General features: G+C 46.8%; 1 protein-coding gene across 5 annotated transcripts in view; it reads right to left on the bottom strand.

The window, feature by feature from the left end:
* FRMD4A (FERM domain containing 4A) overlaps positions 1-26476 on the bottom strand; it is a 306449-nt gene that overhangs the window by 137249 nt on the left and 142724 nt on the right. For 4 of the 5 annotated variants that reach the window (XM_068168119.1, XM_068168108.1, XM_068168113.1 and 1 more), the window contains exon 2: positions 4443-4508. In XM_068168119.1, coding sequence (XP_068024220.1) covers positions 4443-4508 — 66 coding nt within the window. Of the gene's footprint in view, positions 1-4442; positions 4509-22186; positions 22275-26476 lie in introns of those variants that run through there. The other variant, XM_068168127.1, reaches the window with a different exon arrangement.

Genomic DNA, 26476 nt, shown 5'->3' with positions numbered 1-26476 from the left:
CAGCAGGAATTACTTAAGAAGTGATCACAAGTGGGTTAACCAACCAAATACCTACAGGCAAGCATGGTCCTGACCCCCACATCTCACCCTAACTCTTCCAAATCAGGCTCAGTGCTCCTTGGGGAGAAAGTTTGAAACAAAAAAAGCCCATTTTTTCCCTATGATTACATTTCAGAGCCTTCCAGACCCCACATATCGCTCTGCTAGGAGCCCTGGGTGAGTTCTATTTTTGCAATAGGTCTTCCAGAGTGAAAGAATTAGGAGGCTTTACACTGTGGATGACAATTGCTGGAGCTGCTGTCAGATAACAGGCACCAGCAGCCGGCACATGAGCTGGGAGCAAGCCAAACTGCCTGGTTCAGCCAGCCTGGAAAAAAGACTTGTTTCCAAAACCCCAGATGAAAGGGAATGTATTGCCAATTATGCAAGTCTTTAACCAAAGAAACACAAACCTTTCAGGCGCAACAGACTAATGATATTTGGTCATAGGGAAATCATATAACTGATAGGAAGGCTGAGACTGGGGAATGTGAGAAAATACATTTTCCAGAAGCAAGAAAGAAACCCACTCACTGAAAAGGATTAGCTGGTTACAGCCAAACACTTTAAAAACAGAAAACCCAAAAAACTGCATTAGAAACTAATCATGAGTCAAAGAGAAAGAGGGGGGGAAAACCCCAACAACCCACTTCAGATTGTAAGAGATCCAAAGAGCCATGCTCTGCTCCTGCTCAGAAAGAAAATATTGTCAAAAAACTATCCTGTGTAAACTTGCCACACACCAGATCAACAGGCATTTATCAAATGAAACACATACCAAATGCAACTCTTCTTCCTAATCCCAAATCAAACAGGCTTTGAGTTTCAGACCCTCAGGAAGAGATTTCCATATGATCCTCCTCTGTCTCTGTTTATGATTAGCCCTTCTGAATTTCAGCATTTGTCTGACAAAGCACGTTGGGGAGCGCTTTCTTTTATCTGCAAAGCCTGCGTTTCTGCTTTTCCTTTGCTGCTGCTCTACCACACTGCAGCTGCTTAGCTTGGAAGCAAAAGGCATTAGTCAGGACCCTTTGACTGAGTAAACCCAGGACTGCTTCCCTGATGGTGGTAACCCTAAGCCTGTGTTTTAGGTGCCAACACCAAAGCAAGCCAGCATTCACAGAAAGAGGTTATAAATGCTGCCTCTGAGCCCAAATCACACTTTTGGGGCTCAGTAATGCAAATAAAACATGTGCATGAGGGGGTCCCACTGGCAACAGCCGTGTGGCCAGTCTGAAGGGTCGTTGTAGTTTCAGGAGAGAATTTGTGGTGCAAAACATTACAATCTGGTCTGGTGGAGCTGTCTCAGAGTCTAGGCTGACTCCTGTGAGCAACCATGGGAGAACAGTTCCCACTTGCCATCATCTTGCAACCTGAAGTGTGGTCCTCATTAGCCATCCATTGATACACTTTGAATGACATTCATAATCCCCTGAGACTGATCACAGCTAATTTGCAGACAAAAAAGGGAGCACATATGCTTAGTACACGGGTTTTTGCAAACACCGTGATCGTTCCCAGATCTGCCCAGCATCACTCAAGGCAGCTGGAGAGGAAATAATTTCAGCTCCCCAGAGCTGCTGGCCTAAGCAGTTTCAAGGTGCTCCATGAGCCCTTCTACAGCCTTTTGAGAAAGCTGTGCCCATCTCCCTCTTTCAGTCAGACCCAGCTTCTTCTGCTGTGTTTATCCATACCCAAACACAGCAGCAGGATCCCTGAAACCTTCTCTAAGCAGAGCACTTGACATCACATACACAAGCATTGCAAGACTGCGTAAAGCCAGATCCAGTAGGATGCTGTTTTGACCTCACCCATGGTGGAGAAATCCATTCTACCAGTTCCCAGCGGTGCCTCATGAATTTGCCACAGGAGTGTGAAATTAGCTATAGAAAAGCTTCAGGAAAGGTTGAGGTTGGTGGGAAGGAGGAATTTTCATGAGAATTTAAGAGCCTGGGTCCTAAGTGATTCAAGCCAATGCAGGTCTAGATATTAAGACTCAACACAGCTATGAAGAAACCTTTTCTATGGCATAAACCAACAAATCACCCTCTGTTCTAGCCCATGGCAAGATCCCCACAGAAAAATACAGCCTTGAAGTGACAGCCAAAAGCCCAGGGATGGATGAACATTTTATTTACATCTTTGTATTCACTTCAGCAATGAGATAAGGTAATAACAATGGTGCTCAGAGATTACAATGCAACTTTTCTCTGAAATCTCACCACAGGTTGCAAACAATATGGGTCAGCTGTTGAGATTTCCCCTGGTGAAGTGCATGTTGCTCCCAGAGGGAGCTAGTTAATTTGGGGCGTGCCAAGGCAAAGCATTTCTCATCTGGGTAGCATCAGACCATTTCTGCCTCAAGTGGCGGAGCAACACTCGGACCACCCTAAAGCTGGAGACTTTGCCTGTGCTTAATAGGAAGCAAACCAAAGCAATGTGCCTACATCTGCAGAGAGTATCAATACTGGAGACCTACTGAAATCCAAACATCCTCTTCTCCTGTCATCTGCTCTACCCCAAAGTGTTTTATTTGCTGTTGCCCTGAGTAGAGTCTACCTGACAGCACTGAAAAGCCTCATTTAACCAGAAAAGCATCTGAGGGACACAGTGCTGCTCAGAGAGCTGGGTCAATGCATGCAACAGAGGTCACTGCTTTTTCTGGATAATAATTTTTCATAATCATCCCTCCTGGCTTTCTCCATTCATACATTACTTGAAAACAGTAAAACAATTTATTGTATGAATAAAATTCAGGCACGGGTCACTTGCAGACTAATTAAGTGTGATTTACAGAGCAATTCACTTCCTGTATTGATTAGAAGAAATTCCTACTGAAGGTGTGATCGACCACTTAAAATAATGTCACATGATATTGTTCCTGCTCACTCAGAATAGGGCACAGAGCTTCTTAAACCAGCGTCCTCGACTTTCATCTTCACTATGGGGTTTCTGTGTTATTGGTAAAACCCCAAATAAGCAGGTTGACCAGGGCAGCTCATATAGATCCCCTGAAGTATATTTTAAACTGTGATTATTAATGTTGTGAGCAGTGCTGTAGTAGAGTTGTTCTCCAATAGCTCATTAATTTTTAATTGAATTAAGAAACACTTAAAAAGACATCTCTATGGAAGAGGAAGCCAAGTGTTGCATCCTTGTGATGAAGGTGGATAAACCACCCCCAGCCAGCTGCTAAGCATCAGTGAGAGCCCAGTGAAGCACGGTGCAGAGATGCTCATGTGCAGAGACCATTGGAATGGTGTTTTGTTTTAATTAGTCATCCTGATTTAGCTGTTCTCATTCCAGCCCTGGCCTGGCTCTTTCACAGTTATCCAGGCACTTTCTGACCACACTGAGTGTCCTGGAGAGCTGAGGGATTTCACCTCCTCAGTGACTATGTACTTGAAAAAGGGTTACCCATGAACATTTGGTGGTTTTAAGCAGCTTTCCAGAAAGTGAGGCTGAATGTGCTTCCGGTGATTCAAGTGGCCTTCAGCAATCCCCATTCAGTTTTGTCTGTGCTGGGCAGGATACAATCCTGGTTCCTGGCTTATCAGCTGCAACCAGAGAAATTGGGCACTATGGGAAGTTTCATTTCCTGCTTCTTGGGCTGTCTGTGGCTGGCCAGCAGTTTGTAAAAGGAAAGACATTCCACTAATTCTTTTTATTAACCCATTGGTGATATCTGAGACATGAGCCAAAATTGTGAGGAAAGCTTCCAGGAGCCCATCATTACACAGTCAGCTCCAGAATCTCATTTTTGCTAATTTTCCATTGTTTTTAAAAATAAAAAATAGGGCAGATGGAGCAGAGACGTATTTTAATGTATATCTGTGTTGGACATGGTTTAGAACCTCTGTAATATCTCAAACAATGCTCTCCTGTGGCACCACCACTGCAGCCTCTTCTGCACTTCTGATAGAGGTGGATGCATGTGGCATACCCACCTCTGGCACAGAGCCTGGCATCCTACCCCAGCAACACATGAGGGCGAGTAAGGAGGATTAAAACACATGCTGGAGGTATTTTAGGCAGATACTTTTCACAAAGAAAAAGAAAAAAAGGCAGATGCATTTCTCAAAGCTGAGCAATGCCTCAAAAAATAGCTAAAGGATATAGTGAACAGTGTCAGAAATGACCAGAACTGCTTTTCTATCTCACTGGCAGTTACAGGGACAATTTTGACAAAGAAATAAAGCAAAATATGTCCTGAATTAGTCCTTCCCACAGACAGGTCATTGCAGATCCTTCCCATCCAGCAGTAGCACAGCCTCCCTGAGCTCCGCAGGCAATCACAGTGTGAAGCTGTGGAGAAAACCAGCTGGAAACCCTTTTCTCTCTTGAGCCAAGTGGAAGTCTGCAGCCAAAACAGACTATCATATGGCAAAATATGCAGTTCCTACCTGAACAAGGAGCTCCAGCTTCCTGTCATCAAGGAGGTGCACCTGGCATCTGCGACCCTCCGTCATCTGCAAGAGAGAAGAGGCATGCATGTCAGGGCTCAGCACACTGCTGTCTCCCAGCACAGGCTGAAGGCTTCCATTCACTGCTCTGCTTTTGGTCTTGTTTTGGTTTAGGGTTTGTTTTATTTTTATTTTCTGTTCCCCCCCCCCCCCCAATTAATTCCCATTCTTTTGGCACCAAAAGAAAGAAAAGGCTGGAAGGAGAAAAAGAAAATCCACCCCAGTAGCTGTCATGGAGGAGTGTGTGGAGTCTGCTTGGATGCAGCTGCTGGGATGAGGTTTTGCAGGCAGCTTGGTTAGCTGAGGAGACATCCAAGAAATTTCCCCCACATCTCATAACAACAGTGATTCAGCCATCTCAGAGGTATCACCAAGCAAGCAAGACTGCTCCCTGGGCTCTGCTGACAGTGCTCTCTGGGGTTGCACCAGCTGCTCATTTGGGCCTGAATCCCCAAATGGGCTTGTCCTACTTGGGGTGTCCTATTTAAGATCTTGGAATCATGGAATGATTTTGTCTTGGAAGGGACCTTTGAAGGTCATCTAGTCCAAACTGCTTGCAGTAAGCAGGAACAACTAGATCAGGTTGCTCAGAGCCCCATCCAACCAAACCTGGAATGTCTCCAGGGATGGGACATCTGCCACTTCCCTGGGCAACTTGTTCCAATATTTCACCACCCTCACTGTAAACAATTTCTTCCTTATATCTAGTCCAAAGCTCTCCTCTTTCAGTGTAAAACCATCATCCCTTGTCCTGTCACCACAGGCCCTGCTAAATGGATTATCTCCATCTGATTTACCATGGAAGCCACTAGTGATTATTTGGATCCAAAGGTGCTTCCACGCCAGTATAGTTTATTACAACTGTTAACAAATAACATCAATAAAACTTTAGAGTATAGAAGATTTTTACAAGATGTTCAAGGTTCTGTAGACTTGGATGCTAATGAATAAATGACCTGAGGCAGGAAGGAGCTCCTCTACAGTCAGTCAAGCCCTTTCCCGGTTTTCCTCTTGCACAGAGCACCATAAGTGAGGAGCAACTTTGCTTTGCAGAGTTACAGATCCCAGCTCAACTCCTCCAAGCCCTTCAGCATGCACAGGCACAGCCCCACTCTCTGCTAATGGGATATGAACTAACTAAGCCTCTTTGGCTCTTGGAAATCCCTTCCTCAGCACGACTTAGGCAGCACGCAGGCAGAGCCTCAGAGTGAGCTTGCCTTATGACACTTACACACACCCTGACCCACAGTGGCATGGACCCAGCTCAGCCCCACAGTACAGTTCAGTCCTTCAGGGACCCACCACCTTCTAGCCAAGGTGCCTTCCTAAGTACTATATAAATCCCCAACTCATTTTAATGATATTTCTTGCTGTGGTGGGTCCAAAAGCATCACCTGAAGGGAGCAGAGGTCCACAGGAGCCTGGCTGGAAGGAAAACACTCCTGGGGATGTGGCTGCCACAGTGCCCTATGTACTGCCCTCAGCCATCAGTTCTCCCTGCTGAGGGGAGCTGAGACCCTGATGCAAAGCTGCTTTGCAGAGAGTGGGAAGGTGTGGGCTTAGGGGGTTAACAAAGAACAGCTCATCCTTCTGCTTTAGCTCTGCAAGCTAAAATGCATCCACGTGTGGCTGGGCAGAGCTGAATGCTGAATTTGCTGGCATCCAGGAGGCTGGCACCATCAACATCACCTGCTTTAGTTCAGGTGGTGTATGGCCATTGCCACAGGGGCAGCAACCTTGGCTGTCTCCATCAGCTTCTCCCTTAACCTGCCAATTGCAGGCACCGCCTGTCAGACTCTCCTGGGTGCTCCTGTCCCACATCCACCCTGACCCCAGTCTCATGCCCATAGCAAAAACCAGATGTGTTGAGAAATCTATTGAACCTCAAGCGACCATGCAAGCTACAGAGTTTATTGTGAGACCGCTTTAGACAGAATGAGCTTTTCCCTCCAACTCAGCCCAAATTTACGATCCTGGAATGCACAATCCCATTGCAATCCAAGCAGACTTTGCCCCCATTGTTATTCCCACCAGCAGGCCTCTGGAGTATCATGCATGTGAAATAATATCACTTTCCTTCACTAAATAATACCACTTTCCTTCTCATTTTCCATGAGCACAACTGAAGCCCTGGCATTGCAGCCAAAGGAAAGCCTTGTAAAACAAGGCTTCTCATAAATGTCAGACAGTTACTGCCACGGCAATAAATTGTCTTCTTACGAGAGTTTCCCCCAGCAAGCAATCCTATGCAAAATATGGCTTCTCATAAGGTATATAAATTGGTGAGTGAGATTTTTCTTTATGAGGTCTGTATTAAACAGCTTTCAGCTCAGCTGTAAAGCTACACAAGAGGCTCACAGAAGGGCTTTGCAACAGTCTGCCCTGCCTTGAATAAGAGCTGTGGGGGTTGTGTTCATGTGAGCATGAGGAACATCAAGCTTGCTTTGCTGGGCAACCCCAGCAGATAAAAATCTGAGTGGCTGAGCTCTGCTTCAGCATCTCTCCTGTCCTTTTACTGTCACACATCTGCTGCATCGCTGGGATGGTGAGTATGCACTGATAGTCCAGTTTTAATACAAGTTTACCCAAGGCAAGAAGTGAGTTTACCATGGCAGTAACATGCAATGGCAGAGATAGAAACCCAGCCCAGCTCTCCTGTGTTACGCTCCATCCATTATAACGAAGTTGAAATAAGAAAAACAGAAGGTGAAACGGGGAAGAGGGAAGATTTTCTGAGATGTTTGATTTTGTGCTTTAGCATTTCAGCAAAGCACTTGCTTCTCTAGTTCTCCACACTTTTTCAACCCAGAGTTTCCAATTCCCTCAGTGCTTCCACTGCTTAAAGAAATCCCAAATGCAAACAGTTAGGAACATGAAGTACCTGAATAAAACGGAGCTCTGAAATACAGAACATGACGCCTGACTAATTGCAAGGTATTTGTGAATATCATTTGAAAAAATGGGAAAGGGCATCACAGAACATTAGAGGTTAGAAGGGACCTCAAAAGATCATCCAGTCCAACCCCACTGTCAGAGCACGATCACCTAGAGCACATCACACAGGAACACATCCAGGCAGGTTTGGCATACCTCCAGAGAAGGGGGCTCCACAACCTTTCTGCGCAGCCTGTTCAGGGCTCCAGCACCTCCACAGTGAAAAAGCTTTTCCTTATGTTCATGTGGAACCTCCTCTGCTCCAGCCTGCACACATTGCCCCTTGTCCTATCATTGGGCATCACTGAGAAGATCCTGGCTCCATCCTCCTCACACTCACCCCTCACATATTTATAAGCATGAATGAGATCACCACTCAGTCTTCTCCAATCTGAAGAGCTCCACCTCCCTCAGCCTTTCCTCAGCAGGGAGATGTTCCACTCCATTATCATTGTGTCTCTGCACTGGACTCTTTCAAGCAGTTCTCTGTCCTTGAACTGAGGGGCCCAGAATTGGACAACTCCACACTGCTTTCACATCAGCTTGTCCCCAGCAGTTCTGTCCCTCATCAAAGTGCCTGTCAAAAGCCACAACTGGTTTTATGATTTGATCATGCAGTGTGTGAACACACAGCAAGGCACACCTTGTTTCTATGCCTCTCAGTGGTTTGAAGGTTCATTCTATGGGTTAATGGCCCCAGCTGGTGGTCTGCAGGCTGCTTCCACTTAGGCTTTTCTGCACAAGAGAGGGTAAAGAGCTGAAAAGGATGCATCAGCCACTGTACAGCCTCAGGGGAGAGAAGGAGACTTAACACTAGACCCTGATCCAAGCCCAGGTGGATCAGACAGTGAAGAAGCATCTAGTTTTGTCTTGAGCTTGAAGCTCAAAAGGACCACAATGTATGTATGTGGCGGGAGACATGTTACAGTATTTCCTGTTGTGGGCAGGATGCCCAGCCATGGGGCTTTTCACTTCCCTTAGAATCAAATCATGCTTCCAAGAGAAAAGAAAATAAGGTAGAAAGCAGAATTTCTACTTGATAAAAGCTAAAATATGATGGTCTTGCCTTCCCTTCTCCCCATTTTATTATTCCACCAGGTATCTGAAGCCTGCACTACGTGCTTTTTGCATCATTAGATAATACAAATTCTACTGGTTTGTCAGAGCAAGAAATGGGAACATTTCAAAGCACAGCAAGAAGGAACTGATTTAGCACAGGCTGTGTGGAGGATGTGCTTCTGAAGCTTTGCAAATTGGCTGATCTATAGTATCTGCTGCATTGCTGTGGGTGGGGCTGTGGCCAGCTCTTAGGGAACAAGTCAGGGAACCACAAAGACCTATAAGTGTGAATGTGGGAGCAGGAGGTCACTAAGCATGAGCTGAGCAGCACCAGAGCTTGGTTGGAGGAAGACTATCAGGAGTGAATTAACTGCCCCTCTCCAAAGGCTCTTACTCAGAGAAGGACGGGGGAAAACTAGATGAGGCACAGCACCATGGCTTTCCCTTCACCATGGAAAAGTAAAATCCTAGCAAAGACACAAGAAGCAATGGTTGAGAGGAGCTGTTGACAGAAGAAAATACTTGATGTGGCAGGGAACCAAGAGAGTTTGCTCCTGACCGGGTCCTTGATTTCACCATGCCTCAGTGAGTGCCTTTTCCTGTACCAACACAGCTTCCCAATTTCCTTCTGAAGGGCAACAGCCTTTCACCCTAACTCCAGAAGGTAAAAAGTCAAGTGTCTGGTTTAAACTAACAGTCTAGATGCCCTTGATTCTCAAAGCAGAGAGAATTCCAGACATTTCAGGTTAGGTGAGACAGTTCCCAGGTGACAAGAGCATGATGGGTAAGAGACTAGATCCAAGCTCTAGTGCTCCACCCAAAAGAGTCTTCCAAGAGCCAGCATGCTGTATCTATATCAACCCCTCAAATTTCTAATGCTTCTCAAGATGTATGAAGATATGGAAGTGTATTACACACTCCTGAGTGCTAACAGTTCATACATATGGCAGGGAGCTACACATGCTGGGTGTGAATATGGGCCACATGCATTTCATGGGCCAGATTTATCACCAACTCAAATGGGGAGGATGTGCCAAAATACAGAACAATTTTTTTTTTCATAACAGCTCAGTACATCACTTTTTTTTTTTTTTTTTTCAGAAAATCTGCCACTTCTTTCAGTGCCTGCCCATGCAGCCTGACCCTCAAGCACTTGAAGAGTTGAACACGAGCGCTTCTCAAAAGCTCTGTCTTCTATACACACAAGTGCGTAAAGACCAGGGTCAATGTATCTTCAATGTACAGACACAGATAGCGCTTGTAAGGCATGTGAAGGAACGTGTTTGTGTGGATGAGGTGCTGGATTAGCGTGCTGAAGAGCTGATCATACACAAGGCATGTGTGCTTTCTCCTCTCCTTGGCTTCTGCACCTTGAGGATAGGATAACTAATGCTGACCTCCTTTGTAAAATGCTTTGAGACCCATCAGCGCCAACAAGACCTGACATGCACTTGTTCTCTCTTATGTAGGGATATTACAGAAAGGAAATCTCTCTCATGGTTACTCATGGGATCTTCCATATCCTAGCTGCTTTTCTCAAAGAAAGAATGTTTTAGTTACCTTTATCACAAGACTTTAAATCTCCTGTGGAGGCTTCTGCCCAAATATTTACACAATGTGTTTCCTAGGGAAGGCAAGCTGGCGGTTGTTTCGCTCTGTGGCATAAACTGTTCCAGTGACTGCTCTCCTCTCTATTCATCTTTGCTATAACTCCAAACACTGTCTCAGAAAATCCTATAAACTGTCTGTGACACAGCCCAAAAAACCCATACCACGCTCAGCTAATCCCTGTGCGCCCATCACCTTGTCACTAAATTATCAGCAACTGTCCACAGAACTGATCCACCCAACACAAACAGCAAAGGCGCTGGAAGGAAACAGCTCCAAAGGGAACCTTTCCCTTTCAAAATGAACAAATCCTCCTGGTGAAAGCACTGTCACACTAAATAACTCCAAGGCACCACATGCAAATGCTATTTACAATGGCAGTTCTATAAATATCTGCGGCACGTTTCATTAGGCCAGTGACTGCAGAAATCAGGAGGAATATGGCGTGTTCTTCCATGACTTAAATCACAAATTATAATTGGAGGCAGAATGTTTCCTAAATGCTCACTGCCTGTACAGGAGGCAATTACTGTGCTGAATACACAAAAATCTGTGTGGCTTAGCCTGCTGTTTGGACAGACCCGTTGAAAGGAGATAGGGAGAGATGACAGCCTGCTGATTACAATAAACTCTTAGATTAAACATCCTGCTCCCACTTGACCACTTCTTGCTGCCTTCTCAGCCTGACATCTCCTAAGCTTGCAGGGAGAGAAAGGGGGATTTTTTTGTGTTTCCCATGTCTGCACATGTGGTAACAGTTCTCTGTGCTGAACTGGGGCAGGTCTTGTAACTGGCCGTCTGTTGCACTGACCAGCACCGTTTCCTCACTTGCTTGCATCCATCTGTCATGTCCTGTTCTACACTCACACTTCAGGATCCTGAAGGAATGGACTTTTTTATTTTAAGCTCTGTGTTTGCAGAGCATCCTACCCAGCTGCTATCTAGGTGCATCAGCACCTAGTAAATAATACTGGCAGTGATTGGGATGAGGAGGGCTGTGAGATAGCGTGCAAAGAGCTGAGCAACATGACTGATCCTTGCACGCACACCTGGGGAGAGGGGACATGGCTACAGCTGACTCTGTCATTGGTGCAGAACAGCAACGGCTGGGCAGCTGGGGAGTTGCCCAGAGGGGCCTGCCCTTGAGGCTTGCTCATTTTTACAGTCTTTTGGTTGCGACTCAATGGGAACAATCCCTAAAGAAGAACAAAGAGATGGCCGTTGGTGTAAATCTGGTTCATCTGTCCCAGTCATGGGCCTCTGTACAGTGACTTGCCCTGACATCACATTGCTATGGCTTGCAGCACTGTTCATGCCATCTTACAGTCCATCTCCGAAGTCTTCATGCACATTCACTTCCCCTGCTCCTCCTTTTCACCAGAATGGGCCATATTTAGGCGGGCTGGCTTCTGCCTGAGCTGTCATGGCTCAAAGGTCTGAGGATGGGGAGATACTCTTGTTCTGAATATGGTTCTTATTTTTACCAACTATTTTCCACCTTTCTTAAACCAACAATAGAAAGTCTGGTTTGTAATTATTATTTCAAAAGAGAGAAAAATTATTTTAAATTGGCACAAGGATCCTTGCATAGAGAGCAGAGGTCTATGTCTTCTGCCCTGTGTGTAATGGTCAGTGACACAGTACATAACATGATCTGAACTTCCTGAAATGAGCCAATACAGAATTCAGTACCACTGCTTCCTACTGCAGTACATAGGAATCCATTAGACAACACTTCTAACATTCAGATTTGTCCATGTGATGATTTTTTAATGGAGAGACTATTTAGTGTTCTGGAACAGGGGAGGCTAGCTCTAAGCCGGTAGTTTTTTTCCCCTAGGAATGGTATCCCAGCTGTATCCTCAGGCACCTGTCATCTTCTAGCAGTGCTTATGTAGGAGAATGAAGCTGTTGCATATTCAGAGAAAGAGAAGCAGGGAACTTGGTGGCAAATGTAGCTTTGGAACTGAAAAGATGGGGCCAGGAAAGATGCTGTAAATGTGGATAATGGTGGTGCAAAGAGATGTAGGTGACTGATGCATAGCCATACTCCACCTTCTAATGCAGCATGGGTTTCCCTCTTAAGGGCATACTCTGAGGCTGTGTGAAATACATGCACATTTCATAGCCGGAAAACATAAGCCAACAGTGATGTGGCATCTCCCACCGGTTGGGTAAGCCCAGAGGAACATATCGTGCCCAAAGCCATTGGCTTTCACTGCAAGCCATTTTCCCAATCCCTTGAAAAATCTATGTCCTTACCCATGGACTAAGGAATGGAGATGAAATTGCTGAAACCATGGTTACAGACACAGCTCTTAAAACCCTCTCCTGACCTGCCGGAAGGGAGGGTTGCTGCCTCTTGGAGGAGCTTGACATGTGGGGGATCTGTGCTGGGGATGTGTTTATGAGGGGCTGTATCAAGCATTGTGATCATTTCTTCAAACACCCATTAATCAGGAGAGGAAAGTTTCAGTAATTAGAAAGCAAGCAAGCAGGTGGGGTGGTGTCAGCTGTGGTGTCATCCTGGTGGAAGCATGGCATGAAAAGCGTGACCCAGCCATTGTGTGGTTGCTGACGGGGACTGACTGGATAAAAATTAAAGCGAGCTAAAGGCTGAGTGACCCTGGTGACTTCCCTGTTTTGTCTTGAGAGCTGACAAAAGAGTTCCCGGCCTGCCCAGGGGCTCCTTGCTTCTTCTGCCTAGCACTTTCCAGCCTTGCTGAGGCTCCCACATCACCCGAGGACATCTGCACAGGTTATTTCTCGTGCTTCCTCTAAACAGCACTCAGCAAAAATGCTCTGATTCAGCAGAGCACATAGCTGTGTTCATAAATCCCTTTTATTTCAGTGTGACATAAGCAAGTGTTTAAGTGGCTTACTGTATCAGGGCTGAAATGAAAAACTGTCTCCTATGGTCCTTAAGTCCATTTACGACACCAAGCAATAACTCTCAGGCGAACTTTAAAGCTGGGAATGGCACGCCTTAACCTCAAAACACTCAGTGCTTGAGCCATGCAGTTAGAATTAAATCTAATTCCAACGCTGCTTTTTAAACCAACTAGGGTATTACCCTGCAGACACCTAAATCACAGCCCTGAGAGTGGCCTGCCTTGGAGGCCTGATTTCAGTTATACCCTGAGATAAAGTTCTTTTCTGCAGAAGCCAGCTTCCTTACCAGTGCGGACCTTGTGCTGGTTTATGTCATGTATTGTTTCCCTTCTTAAACATAATACAGCTCTAAATACTTTAAAATGCAAAGGGACACAGAACACCTTGTGCCCTCCCCGCATTTATGTCGATGCAGGAGAGACATTCCCAATCCAGACTTCACTATGTTTGACTTTTTCACCCTTGCTACCTTTTGTCATGGATTGAGTTGAACCTCCTGCTGTTATTCATACCACGCTCCAGTCATGCCAGCTTCAAAAAACAGAAGTGCTGGCTGGAACAACATATTACGGGGCTTGAAATTCAGGTTGTAACATGGGAGACTTCCTGTTCCAGTTGCTGCTTCTGGGTTCCAGGTTTTTGGGTGTTGTTTTTTTCTACTGGTTTGTCATGGGGACAAGGAGGGATGGGGGAGTAGTTTACTGGCTTGGGCTTTTGGCTCCTTTGCTTCTGCTTGCTGCTGCTTTGCACCCTGCTTTTTCTGCAAACAGACTAAGGTAATTATGCATTTTGTACCCTGTTTATCTGATTTTGATCAGTAAACTCTCATCTGATCTCTTTTTTATTTTTTTCCCCCTCAATCCCGAGATTTTCTGTGTTACTTTTCCCTCACTTCTGTGTTGGAAAAATAGCCAGGTTAACCTGGTGGTTCAGTCTGACCCATTTTCTTCTCATTCAAACCATTACACCTTTCCATTCACTTTCTTTGCCAGAAAAACAATTGGCAGCTTAAAAATATATCAGCTTCTAAGCATTATCCCTACTAGTTACAAGGCAGGAGTGGAGACTGTAGGAGCTTTAATATGGCTGGTCAGGGCATCCTCTGAGCTCTGGAGCTAAGGTTGACCACAGGGAAGTGACAGAGTTTTCAGCATTATTGATTATTTTAAAGCATTCACTGGCCACAGGAGTCTTGAACCTCACAGATTTGCAACTTCTTTTGTGCTAAGAAGTGTGTCTTGATAAACTTCGACTCAGGTGGTCAGTTGTGCAGCTGTTTGAATGTGGACACCTGCTTTGGGCCAACATTTTTAGGTCAAGAACATACCATAGCTCTTAAAACCTTGCTTGAAGCTGAGATCCTGTAGTTGTCTCCTCTACTTTTACCTAGGAAGCTTGTGTTGCTCCTACAGCCTTTCCACATGTGCGGTGCACATGGGTGAGGGCTGCATGGGGAATAAATAATAAATAAGTAATTGTGCAACTGAGGCAGCCCAGCTGCTCATCCTCCTGCCAGCTTGGGGCTCTTCCCTGTGGTCAGCACTTCCGTGCAGATGAGTATTAATTGAGCCAGGGGATGGAGTTTCCATCCTCTCCTGCTAGAATCTCCTTCACAGCCTCATGGACCTGGTAGAAAACCTCCTTCCCAGAGCTGACCACAAGTCCTGGTGAGAGATGAAAGCTGCAGTCCTGCTGAGCTCTTCATCACTCCTTACTGAGCAGCCCAAGTGAAACCATTGCAACCAGAGGCTCACATGCTACAGGAAGTGGAAGGCAAGTGGCTAGGGTAGCCTATGGCTTCATCCCACCTTAGGGACCTTGGGGCTATTGTTCCATACTATGCTTTTCATCCATATGCCAAAGGAATGCCTAAAGGCTGCAAAAGCAACACTAACACAAAAACCAGAGCAAAAACGTAAGCCCCATTACATTTATAAGTCAACAGGTAGACAATCTTCTTTGCTGCCAACTTCCCAGTTAACACCCAGGATCGGGATAACTTGCCCTGTATGCAAACTTCCCCTGATCTAACTCAGCTCAGCTAAACTATGTGAAGAACAACTTTATTTTGCGAGCTTGCCAACCTGCCTCACCCAGGGTGAACTTATTTTCTAGATAATAATCACTTTAAGACAATTTCCGTAGTTTCATCCCATGTTTGCACATTATGTACAGGGACTGTGATCCATCATTTGGATTGCCAGTCCCTAATGCAGGCCAAAGAAATAAATATCAACAGCAGAAGTGAAATGGGATTCTCACTGGTGTCTTTGCACAAGGACAAGCCAGTGGTCCTGGGACAGGTGCTTCATCAACTCTTGATCATAGCACAGCCACAAAAGAATTGTGCTATGTCCTGGAAGAGTCTTGTTTCCCCTGGAGGAGCTCCATGTTTACTCTGTTCATTATGCACAAAGAACACAACATGGTCTAAGGGAAAAGGACCTAAATTATCTGCCAGGGCAATCATTTACCAGTATTGGACATCACAGCCTTTTATTAGTTAGATCAACATCTCTGCAGGGACTCCTGGTCACTTTTTGGTTCATTCCCTGCTATGTACTGTGGCAAGCACCATGAGTCATCATCATGATAACAACCATGTGGCATTAAAGCACATAGCAACAGATTATTATTATTATTATTATTATTATTATTATTATTATTATTATTATTATTATTATTATTATTATTATTGTTATTATCAAAGATGCCCCTGTCTGTTAATCTCTCCTACATCAGACCTCTAGTTCTTTGTAAACATATATAAAAATGCAATTTTGTGTAGTTTTAAATTTCAAATATGGCATATTTTCAGCAAACTGCTCCAGATATCACTCATTTGTGCACACAGACAGGGCGGTAATTACATGATAGCATTCAAGTCTTCTGGGAAAACATTTGCAGGAGGTTTGGTTTAGTTGTAGAGGAGAACAGGGTGATTTATTTGCTACTGAAACTGATGTGATTTGCTGCAGAGAAGAAAAAAAATCAATGTAGGTTCATAGGAAGATGACCAAAGTGACCCAAGGCAGTAGAAGTAGTGATATGTGTGAAATATTTTCAAAGAACAAATTAGGATTTAAGGCTCAGAGTGTTTTTTTAGTGCTGGTTGAGTGTTTTGTACCTGCTGTAGCACTAGGCATTCCGAAGTGTGAGTGGTGATTGCCCTGATCAATGGAGCCAAGGCGCTGGGCAGTGCTTCACTCAGATATTCTGTAACAGAGCGGGTCAATAGCACTGAGCAGTGTAAGCTGTTACCCATAATAGAAAACACGCTTGCAACAGTCATTCCAGATGGGGGGGTGGGGGAGGAAGTGTAAAACCTTAATCTCTGTACAGAAATGTTGGGTGTTTTGCACTGTTTTTTGCACTTTGTTTTGTTTTGTTTTGTTTGCTTCTTGTTTCATTGGCTTTTAGCTTGTTTGGATTTTTGGGGGGGAGGTTTTTTCCCTCACATTTTGAATAACAGTCTAAGAACTGATATGCTTCCAGTGGAAAAATATGTCACCAGGTTGTTTGCAGCCACTGCTAATCAGTAAGTTTGACATATTTGATGTCAAGAGCCAGTGCCGCAGCTGGTGCCCAGACTGGGCAGCTGCCAGTGGTTCTGCCTGAGCTGCAGCAGCTGATGGGGTTGGTGATGGGTGGACATCATCCTCATCATCCCCCAGCAGGCATTCACAGGAAGGACAGGGCAAGAGGCAGAGCACATTCAAATGACAAGCAGCTGACTCATCCTCAAAGATCCAGGTGTTTTATAGAAACAGGCCCTTCAAAAGTCTGATTTGACCATTTCTGCTCCTTCTTTGTTCAAGAGCACAGTCTGTGCTGAGCAGGGCAGAACTGGGGCCACAGGTCTGGGACATCTTCCATACATTCTGTTTGTACACCTAGATGGTTGGAGGAACATGAAGCGGTCACACTTGCTTTCCTTTGTCCTGATAACTCCTAATGCTGTGTGTCTGGCGAGGACTAGAGAGCTAAGACTAGCCCCACTCTCAGCTCAAGCAGGGAAAGCTATCTCCAGGACATATGGCCTGTGCATTTATATCCCAGTCATCTTCTGAGTAATGCCAGGATTTTGCATCACTTGTATTGAGAATGCTTTGACTCTTTGACTATTGGTGAAGCAACAGTGGGTCCTCTCTGCATCAGGGCACCTCACACCATAATAAATAAGGATATCCTGTAACCTCTGCCCAGGAGGAACCTGGAATAAACTCCTTGACTCAAACCTTTCTTTGTACCAGACACATCTGCTTTTGAAGAGCCAGGGAAGGATATTCCTTTCTGAGAGAAAACTCAGCAGGTCTTTAATGCAGAATTCATGCAAAAGAGTTAAGGATGGAAAGAAGGAACAGCCTGATGCAATGCCTGCAAACTCAGCAGCTGGATCTAATACCCCTGAGCCCTAAGCTCCCAGGATTTGATTTCCATTTTGGAGCTGCCTTTTACCACCTATGCAATTGGCTGTACCCGCAAGAGGGGCCTCAACAAGAGAGTACACAGCCCAGAATCTTTAGATTCCCTCCAGAATTGCCATCAGCACTCCCAAAACATTTCAGAAAGCATCTTCCATGGTGCAACACCAAGGCAAAGCAGACTCAGTGCTTCCCTCCATCTTTCTCTGGTCTTGGTGAGGCACAAGTTTCCTTTTTCCACCATTCCTACCACCTCCTGAAGCACAAGCCCAGGTGACACCTGCAATGGCTGCATCACCACCCTCAACAGTGCTGCAAAGCATCTCAAGGAGCCCAGACCACTTCAGACAGTGCTTGCTTTGGAAGGTACCTATCAAATGTATTTCCCAGCATGCTTCCATGCTGTGTGCACACAAAGGAAGCACTGTATCTGATTACACATTCCCTAAATCATCCATGTCCTCTTGAGTGGCCCATTTCACTGGGAAATGAGAGTGTCTGGTGGTACACAAGCACACACGTGTCAGCCACATGTTGAGATGATGGGCACCTTCATAAAACCCCATGTGGGGATAGCCAAGAGAGATGCTATCCATGCAGAGAAAGGACAAAACTGTTTTTAAAGGCAGGAAGAGCTTCATCCCTACTCCTTTCTCCAGGACAACCACTTTGTTTTATCTTCAGATTTTGTGCTGTCTTTCCACACTTGATGTGTCAGCTTTCCAGCCCTGGCTTGTTCTTCACAAGCCCTGTGTGAAAGCAGCAGGGTCAGCCTGTGACTGCTCTGCTATCTGCAAAGCACTTCCTGGTGTGAAATATTTCAGCTTGAATGGAGAGGATGCCAACAGCACTTGCAGCGTGTGTGGTACAGCTGCAGCCATGTTCAATCCCACACGGTCAGGAAACCCAAACAAGGGTGGATTTATTTTGGTTGGGAGATCTGGGAACTTCTAAGATGAAAAAAAAAATAATAAAAAAAATCTAAACACAGAGACTGAGTCTTGTGGGCTGGCAAGCCCAACAGCCATTGTCAAAATGTTACACATTACATGTGGAAGTGTTAGCACAAAGCAATTCTGTAGCCAAAAGGGGACCTCTTCCTGTTTTCAGCTTTCAAGGAGATTTTCAGTGGACCCTTTTACAGGGACTTCAAGTAAAAAAGGCTCAACTTGTGTCTCTTTTTGTGCCTTCAAGGACTTTTTGCAAAGATTACTACATTAGGTCACACCACATCCCACCGGCACAGATAGTGTGGAAAGAGCATTTTACTACCCACTAGTAATCTTTTCTTGATGGTGGGACACAGTAATTGTTTAACATGATGTGAAAATGTCACACAGAAGCTCAGGACAGGAGCAGAAGGACAATGTGTCTGCTAAGAAAGGAGACAGAAAAGATTGTAAGCTAACTTCACTGAAAATCAGATGGTTCCTGCTCCTCTGCTTTCCTTTGCACTTTAAGACTGGGTAAGGAGTGAAGTCCAAACCCATGGAAATGCACCCAAGATATCTAACACCATGAGTAGGTGGAGAGCAAAGATGATGTGGAGCACAGAGAGGCAGGATCAACCCTACATGTTTGTGATTTGTCAGCATGAAAGAGCTGATCAAATATGTGGCTGGGGTCTCTTTTCAGTGTCAGATCAGAGTGAAAAGTAATCCAATCAATTTTTGGTCCTTGATGGGATTCATGTCCCAAGCAGAAGCCAGGACCAGCAGTTCACTGTGCAGCCTTGGAAAACTGTGGCTTTCTAGGAAATCACACATACTGAGAGTTACAGGAGGGGCAGAGATTAAGTTGTTAAAAGTCTGGGAGAAGGAGAAACATCAGGGAATGCTGTGAGCTGCAGTGGTCCCCAGGGCAATGATGGTCAATCCACTGCTTGTTAGGGAACTGTATAACCTGGGAGAGGCCAGGACAAAAAGAAATTTGGAGTGGAGGAGGCTCCCAAGTAATTCTACTGCAACTTAACCTTGTCAGACCTCCCTGCCTGCTAGGCTGCCAGGCTCTGCTTGCACTGATGCTGCAGGGCAATCCACACCTCCAGCTGCTAGAAGGAGCAAACCAGCAAGGGTGACTGGAGATGAGCACTGCCAACTGACCTTGGAATCTGTCTGTGCACCCGAGCACACTCCATCCTGCAACGCAACATTAGAATCTCAGGAAAGCCACTATCACTTGCTTACAGACCATACTGCAGCACTGCCACCTACAACCTCCTCAAGAGATGGGGCAGTTGTAGGATGGCTTCCAGCTAGGTGGAGTTTTAAGCTGTGACAGGAATACTGGTTGCCTCAAACCTAGAGTGTTTTGAGTGAAAGACACCCAAGGTCCCTGAGAGCCAATTGTGAGCATGGCTCTGTGCCTGACAGCAACCTTTGCTTGTCCCAGATGATCCAGCCTGCTCCTGCTTAGTTCACAAGAAGTGGGTTACACAGTGCATCTTCAGGGGACACCACTAAGCCCTGACCTCAAATTTAGTTGGTGATGTGCCAACACACTCCTTTTCTACCTTCCTGTGTGTCTCATCAATCACAATACATGACCCTTCCTTCTCTGCAGTTCTATTGGAACAGGATTTGAGACTTTAGTCACTTCCCAGCCCCTTTTGAATTCTCCCCAAACCAGCTTTTTTTCCCTAAGCATACCAATCAGTCTTACTTTGCTCTTTCTTGAGCTACATTCAAACCTTCTGCTCTTACCTGCACAAAAAGCAACAGTGGCAACCAGGGGGATATGTCTGTCTGTAATAACTGGTGTTACATGGGACCAGACTCCATGACTTGGGAAATCTTTCCCAGTCTTATGTCCTTATTAACAACACCCAAATCACTCACCAAAGTTCTTAATTTGGCTAAACAATTTGACACAATCTCTGTGGACTATGCTCTCTGCACCAAGTGATGCTGCATTGGTGCATGGCCCTGAGTGACCCAATGCTGTGACCATAGGTCTCACCAAATACTGACTTGCATTTTTAATGTAATAACCAGTTCAGATGTATGGCAATAAATCCATGTTATGCCCCACTAGTGCCCTTATGCCCACTGTGAGAACTGATTTGGACTGGACCATTCCCACTGTGAAGGGTGACCAGTGAAAATTCCTTCAGCCAGTTCAGTCCTCAGAGGGATGACCATAGCAGCAGTGCAAGCTGGTTCTGAGCTGGACTCTCATTACAAGCAGCAACATATCTGTAGCTCTCCACAGCTTCTGCCAGCGCCTCCCTTGCTCAGTGGCACAGCTGGGCTGCAGAAGCCACGTCATGAGCAGCTCTCCCTCTTGCAACACATGGCATGTCCCTGCTTGACACTGGTACTTAAAGCCACCTTGAAAATATTAATATTTAGAAGAGGACAAGCTGTCAGTACCTTGTGCTAGGAAGGTTGAGACAAGGAGTTCTGAGCCACCAAACTGAGCTGGTGCAGCTTCACCCAGTCAGGGCTAGCAATGTGGGCTGAAGTGAGTGTGGAGGCAACAGTGCAGTCAGAAGCCTTCCTGCTTCCCCCCCTGCCATGATTGCAAGGAGCAAGGGGATCAGTCTGATAGTTTTAGCTCCATTGAGATCTCTCTATTGCTTGGCAGGCAGTTCTAGGCAGGGAAAATGGCACAGACACCCATGCTGGTTACAACCTTCTCCATGCATAGATAGGGGATGCTCATCAGACCCTGGGAGCCAATTTAGAGTGAGTCAAGTCCGAGAAACGCCGATGACCAGCTGGCATTGGGAAAAGCCAGGATTCAGCCAGCCTCTTTCGGTATTGGATGCACCAGGAGAGCCCGGGTCAGTCATGCCCACGAAACGCGGTGTGCAGGCACAGGCACCACACCCCCTTCCCGGTGGAAAGGGCGAATGGTGCCGGGGTTTTTGTTCAAGACGATGTTTTAAAACCTCAAACCAAACCAATAAGCTGGGAGCTGAGCTTTCCCTGCAACCTGGCTTGCCTGGGAGAGGAGATTTGCTAGCTGGCTCCCGCATCTGTGTGTGTTGTATTGCTAACCCGCTGCCAGGGCTATTATTAGAAACAATTGTCTCTCCTGGAAATTTTACTGAGAGCCTTGAAACAACTTTTCTCGTGCCCTCCCCAGCAGCCAGCGGGCTAACAATGAGGCCAGAAACCCTCCTTACACGGAGCATGTCTGCAAGGCATGCAGATACACCCATACAGACAGTTTGGAAACGGAGCTATTTATTTGTCTTTTCTAGCCCTACATCTATAGCAACTTTTGCAGCCCTGATTTAGGAAAAGGTACATAGGGCAAAGGAATAACAAGCAGAAGGCTTTTACCCTTTGCAAAGCCCCCAGCTCTGCATTAAACTTGCTTCAGCCATTTGGAAAGGGAAGGAGCAGACCATCTTAGCAGTCACTGGGGACAGGCATCCAGATTGCTGGAGGGGGTGGGGAGGGGGTGGGGGTAGGGTGGGGGTAGGGGTGGGGGTGGGGGGTGCGGTAAGAAATCACAGCACAGCTTCTTTCCCTTACACGCTCTCCTTTCCTCTAGTGCAGAAAAAAAGCCAGCCGCCGGGCTTGCCTCCGTTACTCGCCCACCGAATTCAGGATATCGGGGCTGGGTTGTTTGTGGTTTTGTGGTTTTTTTTTAAAGCACGGAGGAAGCAGATGCTGCCCACATTTCTCTCTGTCTGGGATAAATGGAGAGAGGGGGGCGTGGAGCAGCCCCGCACACTGCGGCTGGGCTTTCCCCGCGGGGCTGGAAGGGGAGCCCCGGTCCGCCTCACCTCCCCTCCGCAGACAAAGACCCCGTTACCTTCTCCCGCTCCCTCGGCGGCTCCGGCGGCCCCTCAGCTCCGACCCCGGGACGAGAGCATCCCCGCTGCACCAGCGTCGGCAGGCCGCGGCTCTACCGCACAGCATCCATCGCCCGCGTCTCCGCGGGGGGATGCGCGGGGCCGGCGCGGCCCTTCCCTCCGCTCTCGGACGGCTCCCGGGCGGCCCTAGGGCGGTCCCATGCTCCGGAGCGGGATGCTCTAGCCCTCTTTTCCCCCCTTCTTCCTCCCTTTCCCCGCCTTGCCGACTCGCGGCGCTCGGCTCCTGCGCGGCCGCTGCCGCGCTGCGAGGCTGAGCTGGGGAGGACGAGGAGGAGGAGGGGAAGGGAGGAAAAGAAGGAGGGGGAGGAAGGAGGGAGGAGGGCAGCGAGCAGCAGTTGGCGCTGGGTCATGTGAAACAGATGAACCCGGCTTGGGCCTGCCAACATCTGGGCTCTCCCTCGCCTCTGGGAGGAGGATGAAGGGAAAGGAAGGACCGAGGGAGAAAGGGTGCGAGGGTTGGGAGCGTTCACACCCCCGACAGAGGCGTGCACGCCTTGAAATAATAATGGACAGGGGCGAGAGGAGTGGGGATGCTTGCTCATGTTGCCAGTGCTCACGAAGCCGTAGCAAGGAGGTAGAGGAGGGCAGTGAGGGCCCTAGGCACCCATGGGGATGGGCAGGCAGCACAGCTCCTGCCAGGCAGCACAGCTCCTGCCAGGCTGCAGCTCTGATGCTGGAGGGGCACTCCCAATTCACATCCCTCTCCTCCACCTTCCCCCAGCTGGGAGATGGGTGCAATTTGTGATGCACCCACTAACAGAGATGATTGCCTAGGAATAAAGCAAGCATCGTTATAGATTGTACTAGCAGTAGCCATGATGGAAAGGTATTGCTATTAAATAATTAGACCAGCTGAGAGGGACAACCTGTGTGAGACTCCAAAAGCAGTAGTTTAAATAGTCACAGTGTGAAGGAACCACACTACGACACCTGCACTCAGAGCTCTGACTTGCTGCTGGTGTTGCTGCTGTGCTTCCCAGTAGCATTTTCTTTCTGGGACTGGACTTATTCCTACCAGGTAAAATCCTGAGACTGCATTGTGCCATGCTCTGGTGCAGGCTGGACAGGAAGAGGTCTGATTTGCAAGGGAAGATGTGGAGGTGAGCCCTGTCCTTCATTTTTAGCTGACATTTATGCCACTATGAGCATGCTCATGGCCAGGATGGAGCTGGGGCTTACAGGGAATTTCCTCTTTGCCCTGTAGGAAGATAAGAGAGCCTCTCTGTCAACATGGTAGTGAATAATTTAGATGTCTGATTTTAGATGGAGAAATTTTGGGGTTTGATCTACTCTCAGAATGAAATTGAAGACCATGCCAGCATGGGGATGCCATGAGCCTCAATGTCCTCTCCTCTGCAATGGGTCTAGGGGTAGGGGACAGTGGGCTGCAAAATACTTTTGAGTGTGATAAGAAAAAACCATAGAGTTCCTTCTCCTGTCTTTAAGGGCACAGGCATAATAAAAATGGGTCTGTACTGGTTGATGGTAGGCTGAACATGAGCCTGCAGTGTGCCCAGGCAGCCAAGAGGGCCAATGACATCCTGGCCTATATCAGGAACAGTGTGGCCAGCAGGAGCAGGGAGGTCATTCTGCCCCTGTACACTGCACTGGTTAGGCCACACCTCGAGTACTGTGTCCAGTTCTGGGGCCCTCAGTTTAGGAAGGATGTTGACTTGCTGGAACGAGTCCAGAGAAGAGCAACAAAGTTGGTGAGGGGTTTGGAACACAAGCCCTATGAGGAGAGACTGAGGGAGCTGGGGTTGCTTAGCCTGGAGAAGAGGAGACTCAGGGGTGACCTTATTGCTCTCTACAACTACCTGAAGGGAGGTTGTAGCCAGGTAGGGGCTTATTCCCAGGCAGCCAGCACCAGAACAAGAGGACACAGTCTCAGGCTGCACCAGGGGAGGTTTAGGCTGGAGGTTAGGAAGAAATTCTACACAGAGAGAGTGATTGTCCATTGGAATGGGTTGCCTGGGGAGGTGGTGGAGTCACCATCACTGAAGGTGTTCAGGAGGAGACTTGATGGGGCGCTTGGTGCCATGGTTTAGTTGATTAGGTGGGTTGGATGAAGGGTTAGACGCAATGATCTCGAAGGTCGCTTCCGGTCTATTCTATTCTATTCTATTCTGCCATGGGCACATTCATCCATCCAATTTGCTCCATTCAAGGGGCTGGTTTTTATTAAAGGGATAAATATAGAGGCAGTTCTGGCCTCTGTCTGCTGAAGGTTAAGAGCAAGCGAGAGACTGAGGAATCCCAATTCTGCTTTGGAGGCAATCCCAAGGTCAGGACACACTAGCAGGAGGCAGCAAGGTCTCCATCTCTGCTTCAAAGAAAGCAGGGGGACCATGACTGCATTGCAACAATAAAGATTAGGGTCTGCTGGGTGCATCTAATCCACACCTAGAATCTGGCTGTTTAAGTACCCCATGGGAGCAAACAATCAAAACACAAACATCAAAATCTCTAAATCCATCATTTCAGAGGTAAAACTTTAAATCGTCTCCTATGTTCCAGTTTGCCTTTTGCCTTCAACAGTGGTCATAACATATCTCAAGCAGGTTCTGCTGTTTTCAGTGGTGATAACACAGAACATGTATGCTTGGTCCTCAACCCTGATCAGAACTAGCAACAAAAAATCACTTTCCCAGTCTGCCTTTCACTGAAGCAGGAGGTGAAGCTGCTTCAAAGGTGCACTTACCATGCAGGTGCCTGTTTGTGCTTGTTGCTCTACAAGAATATGTCAAGGCAATGGACTTTGCCCTTGGGATAGGATGATCCCTCAACTAGCAAAGCCTCAAGGTAATTTCCCCACCCATTACTACATGGCACAGGTTACCATTCAAAGTCAACTCATCCTCTCCCAGCAGAATCTCTCCAAAGCAGAGCTAGGGTGTGGTGCTGCATTATTCAGCTGCTGATAAAAGAGCTCACCTGGTTGGTTAAAAAAGCCTCTAATTGGAAAGTAATTTGTTGCATGCATAGCAGCAAAACCTGGAAAATGAAGGTGACTCAGATGTGAGGAGTTTCACTAGACTTGACTTGAAAAAGAAGGCTCCCTGCAACAGTGTAGTCTCTTTATTTGGCATAAAGCCTGGACAAACACACATGGGTTTTGGAGCAGTCCAGAAGCAGAAAGCAAACATCCTTTCTTATTCCTCATATTGCAGTGGGGTTTTCTACTGGAGGTGACCAAAGAGCATCCTATCACTGTGCAATCCTACTAATGTCCTCCAACATCTTTGGGGAATCAGTTGGCTTATGTTACAGGGAAGGGCCTGACTGACGGGTGTCACATCATGGAAACAGTCTGGGGTACAAATGGATGAGGAGCCCCTCGGTTTACGAGATACAACAGCTCAGCTCCTCTGCAGTCTTTGAGAACCACCATGCAGAAAGAGGTTGGATCATTGTATTTGTGAACATGCAAGGTATATCCTCCTCAGATCCCTTTCCTACCTATCCAGGACCACATGCACAATACTCTTCCAAAAGCAAGTCAATAAGATTTGATACAAGGACATCACATTTCCCTGCAGTAAGTAGGAGATATTCCTGCTACATTTCCTTAATCCTCTAATTCACAATGTAACATTTGTAATAAAAACTAATTACTAGTCTGACTAGTCGTATCCTCTAGTGATCTTCAAAACCCACCTGGACATCTTCCAGTGTGACCTGCCCTAAGTAGACCTGCTTTGCAGGGAGATTGCACTTGATGATCGCTGGAGGTCATTTGGCTAGAGAGCTGTTCGGGACTGGCACTGGGATCAGCATGCACGAGCTGAGGTGAGCTGAGAGGTGCTCTATTTTGGTTTCTTTTGGGGGCTTTTTGGGGCAGGAGGACCTCGGCAGACAGCAAGGACCAGCAGGGTCATCTTCTTGCATGCCTGCTCGAGAGGGTGATGTCAGCTGCTGGTAATTCAAACGAGGGATAGCAAAGCCATGCGACCGCCATGTGGCAAGAGAGCCTTCTGGCTGGATTGCAGGGAGTGGCACATGCCGGGCCAGCCACAGAGTGCAGAAGCCCCTGTGGTAGCTTGGGCAAAATGTAGTAGTCAGGGGGAATATATTTATTTAAAAACAAACAATAAAACCCCCAAACTTAGTTTCACCTTCCTGTAGAGATCCAGCCATGGTAACGACTTGGCCAAAAGCTACTAGAAAATCAGTAGGTACCCAGACAGTGCCAGTGCATGAGCACGCAGGTGTCCAGGCTGCTAGCTGCA

The sequence above is a fragment of the Melanerpes formicivorus genome, unplaced genomic scaffold, assembly GCF_026170545.1.
Source record: "Melanerpes formicivorus ecotype bairdi unplaced genomic scaffold, bMelFor1.0.p_v2 SCAF_3, whole genome shotgun sequence".
In the NCBI taxonomy this organism is placed as follows: domain Eukaryota; kingdom Metazoa; phylum Chordata; class Aves; order Piciformes; family Picidae; genus Melanerpes; species Melanerpes formicivorus.
Note: the sequence above shows the minus strand (reverse complement) of the source record. Positions and strands in the feature narration are given on the sequence as shown.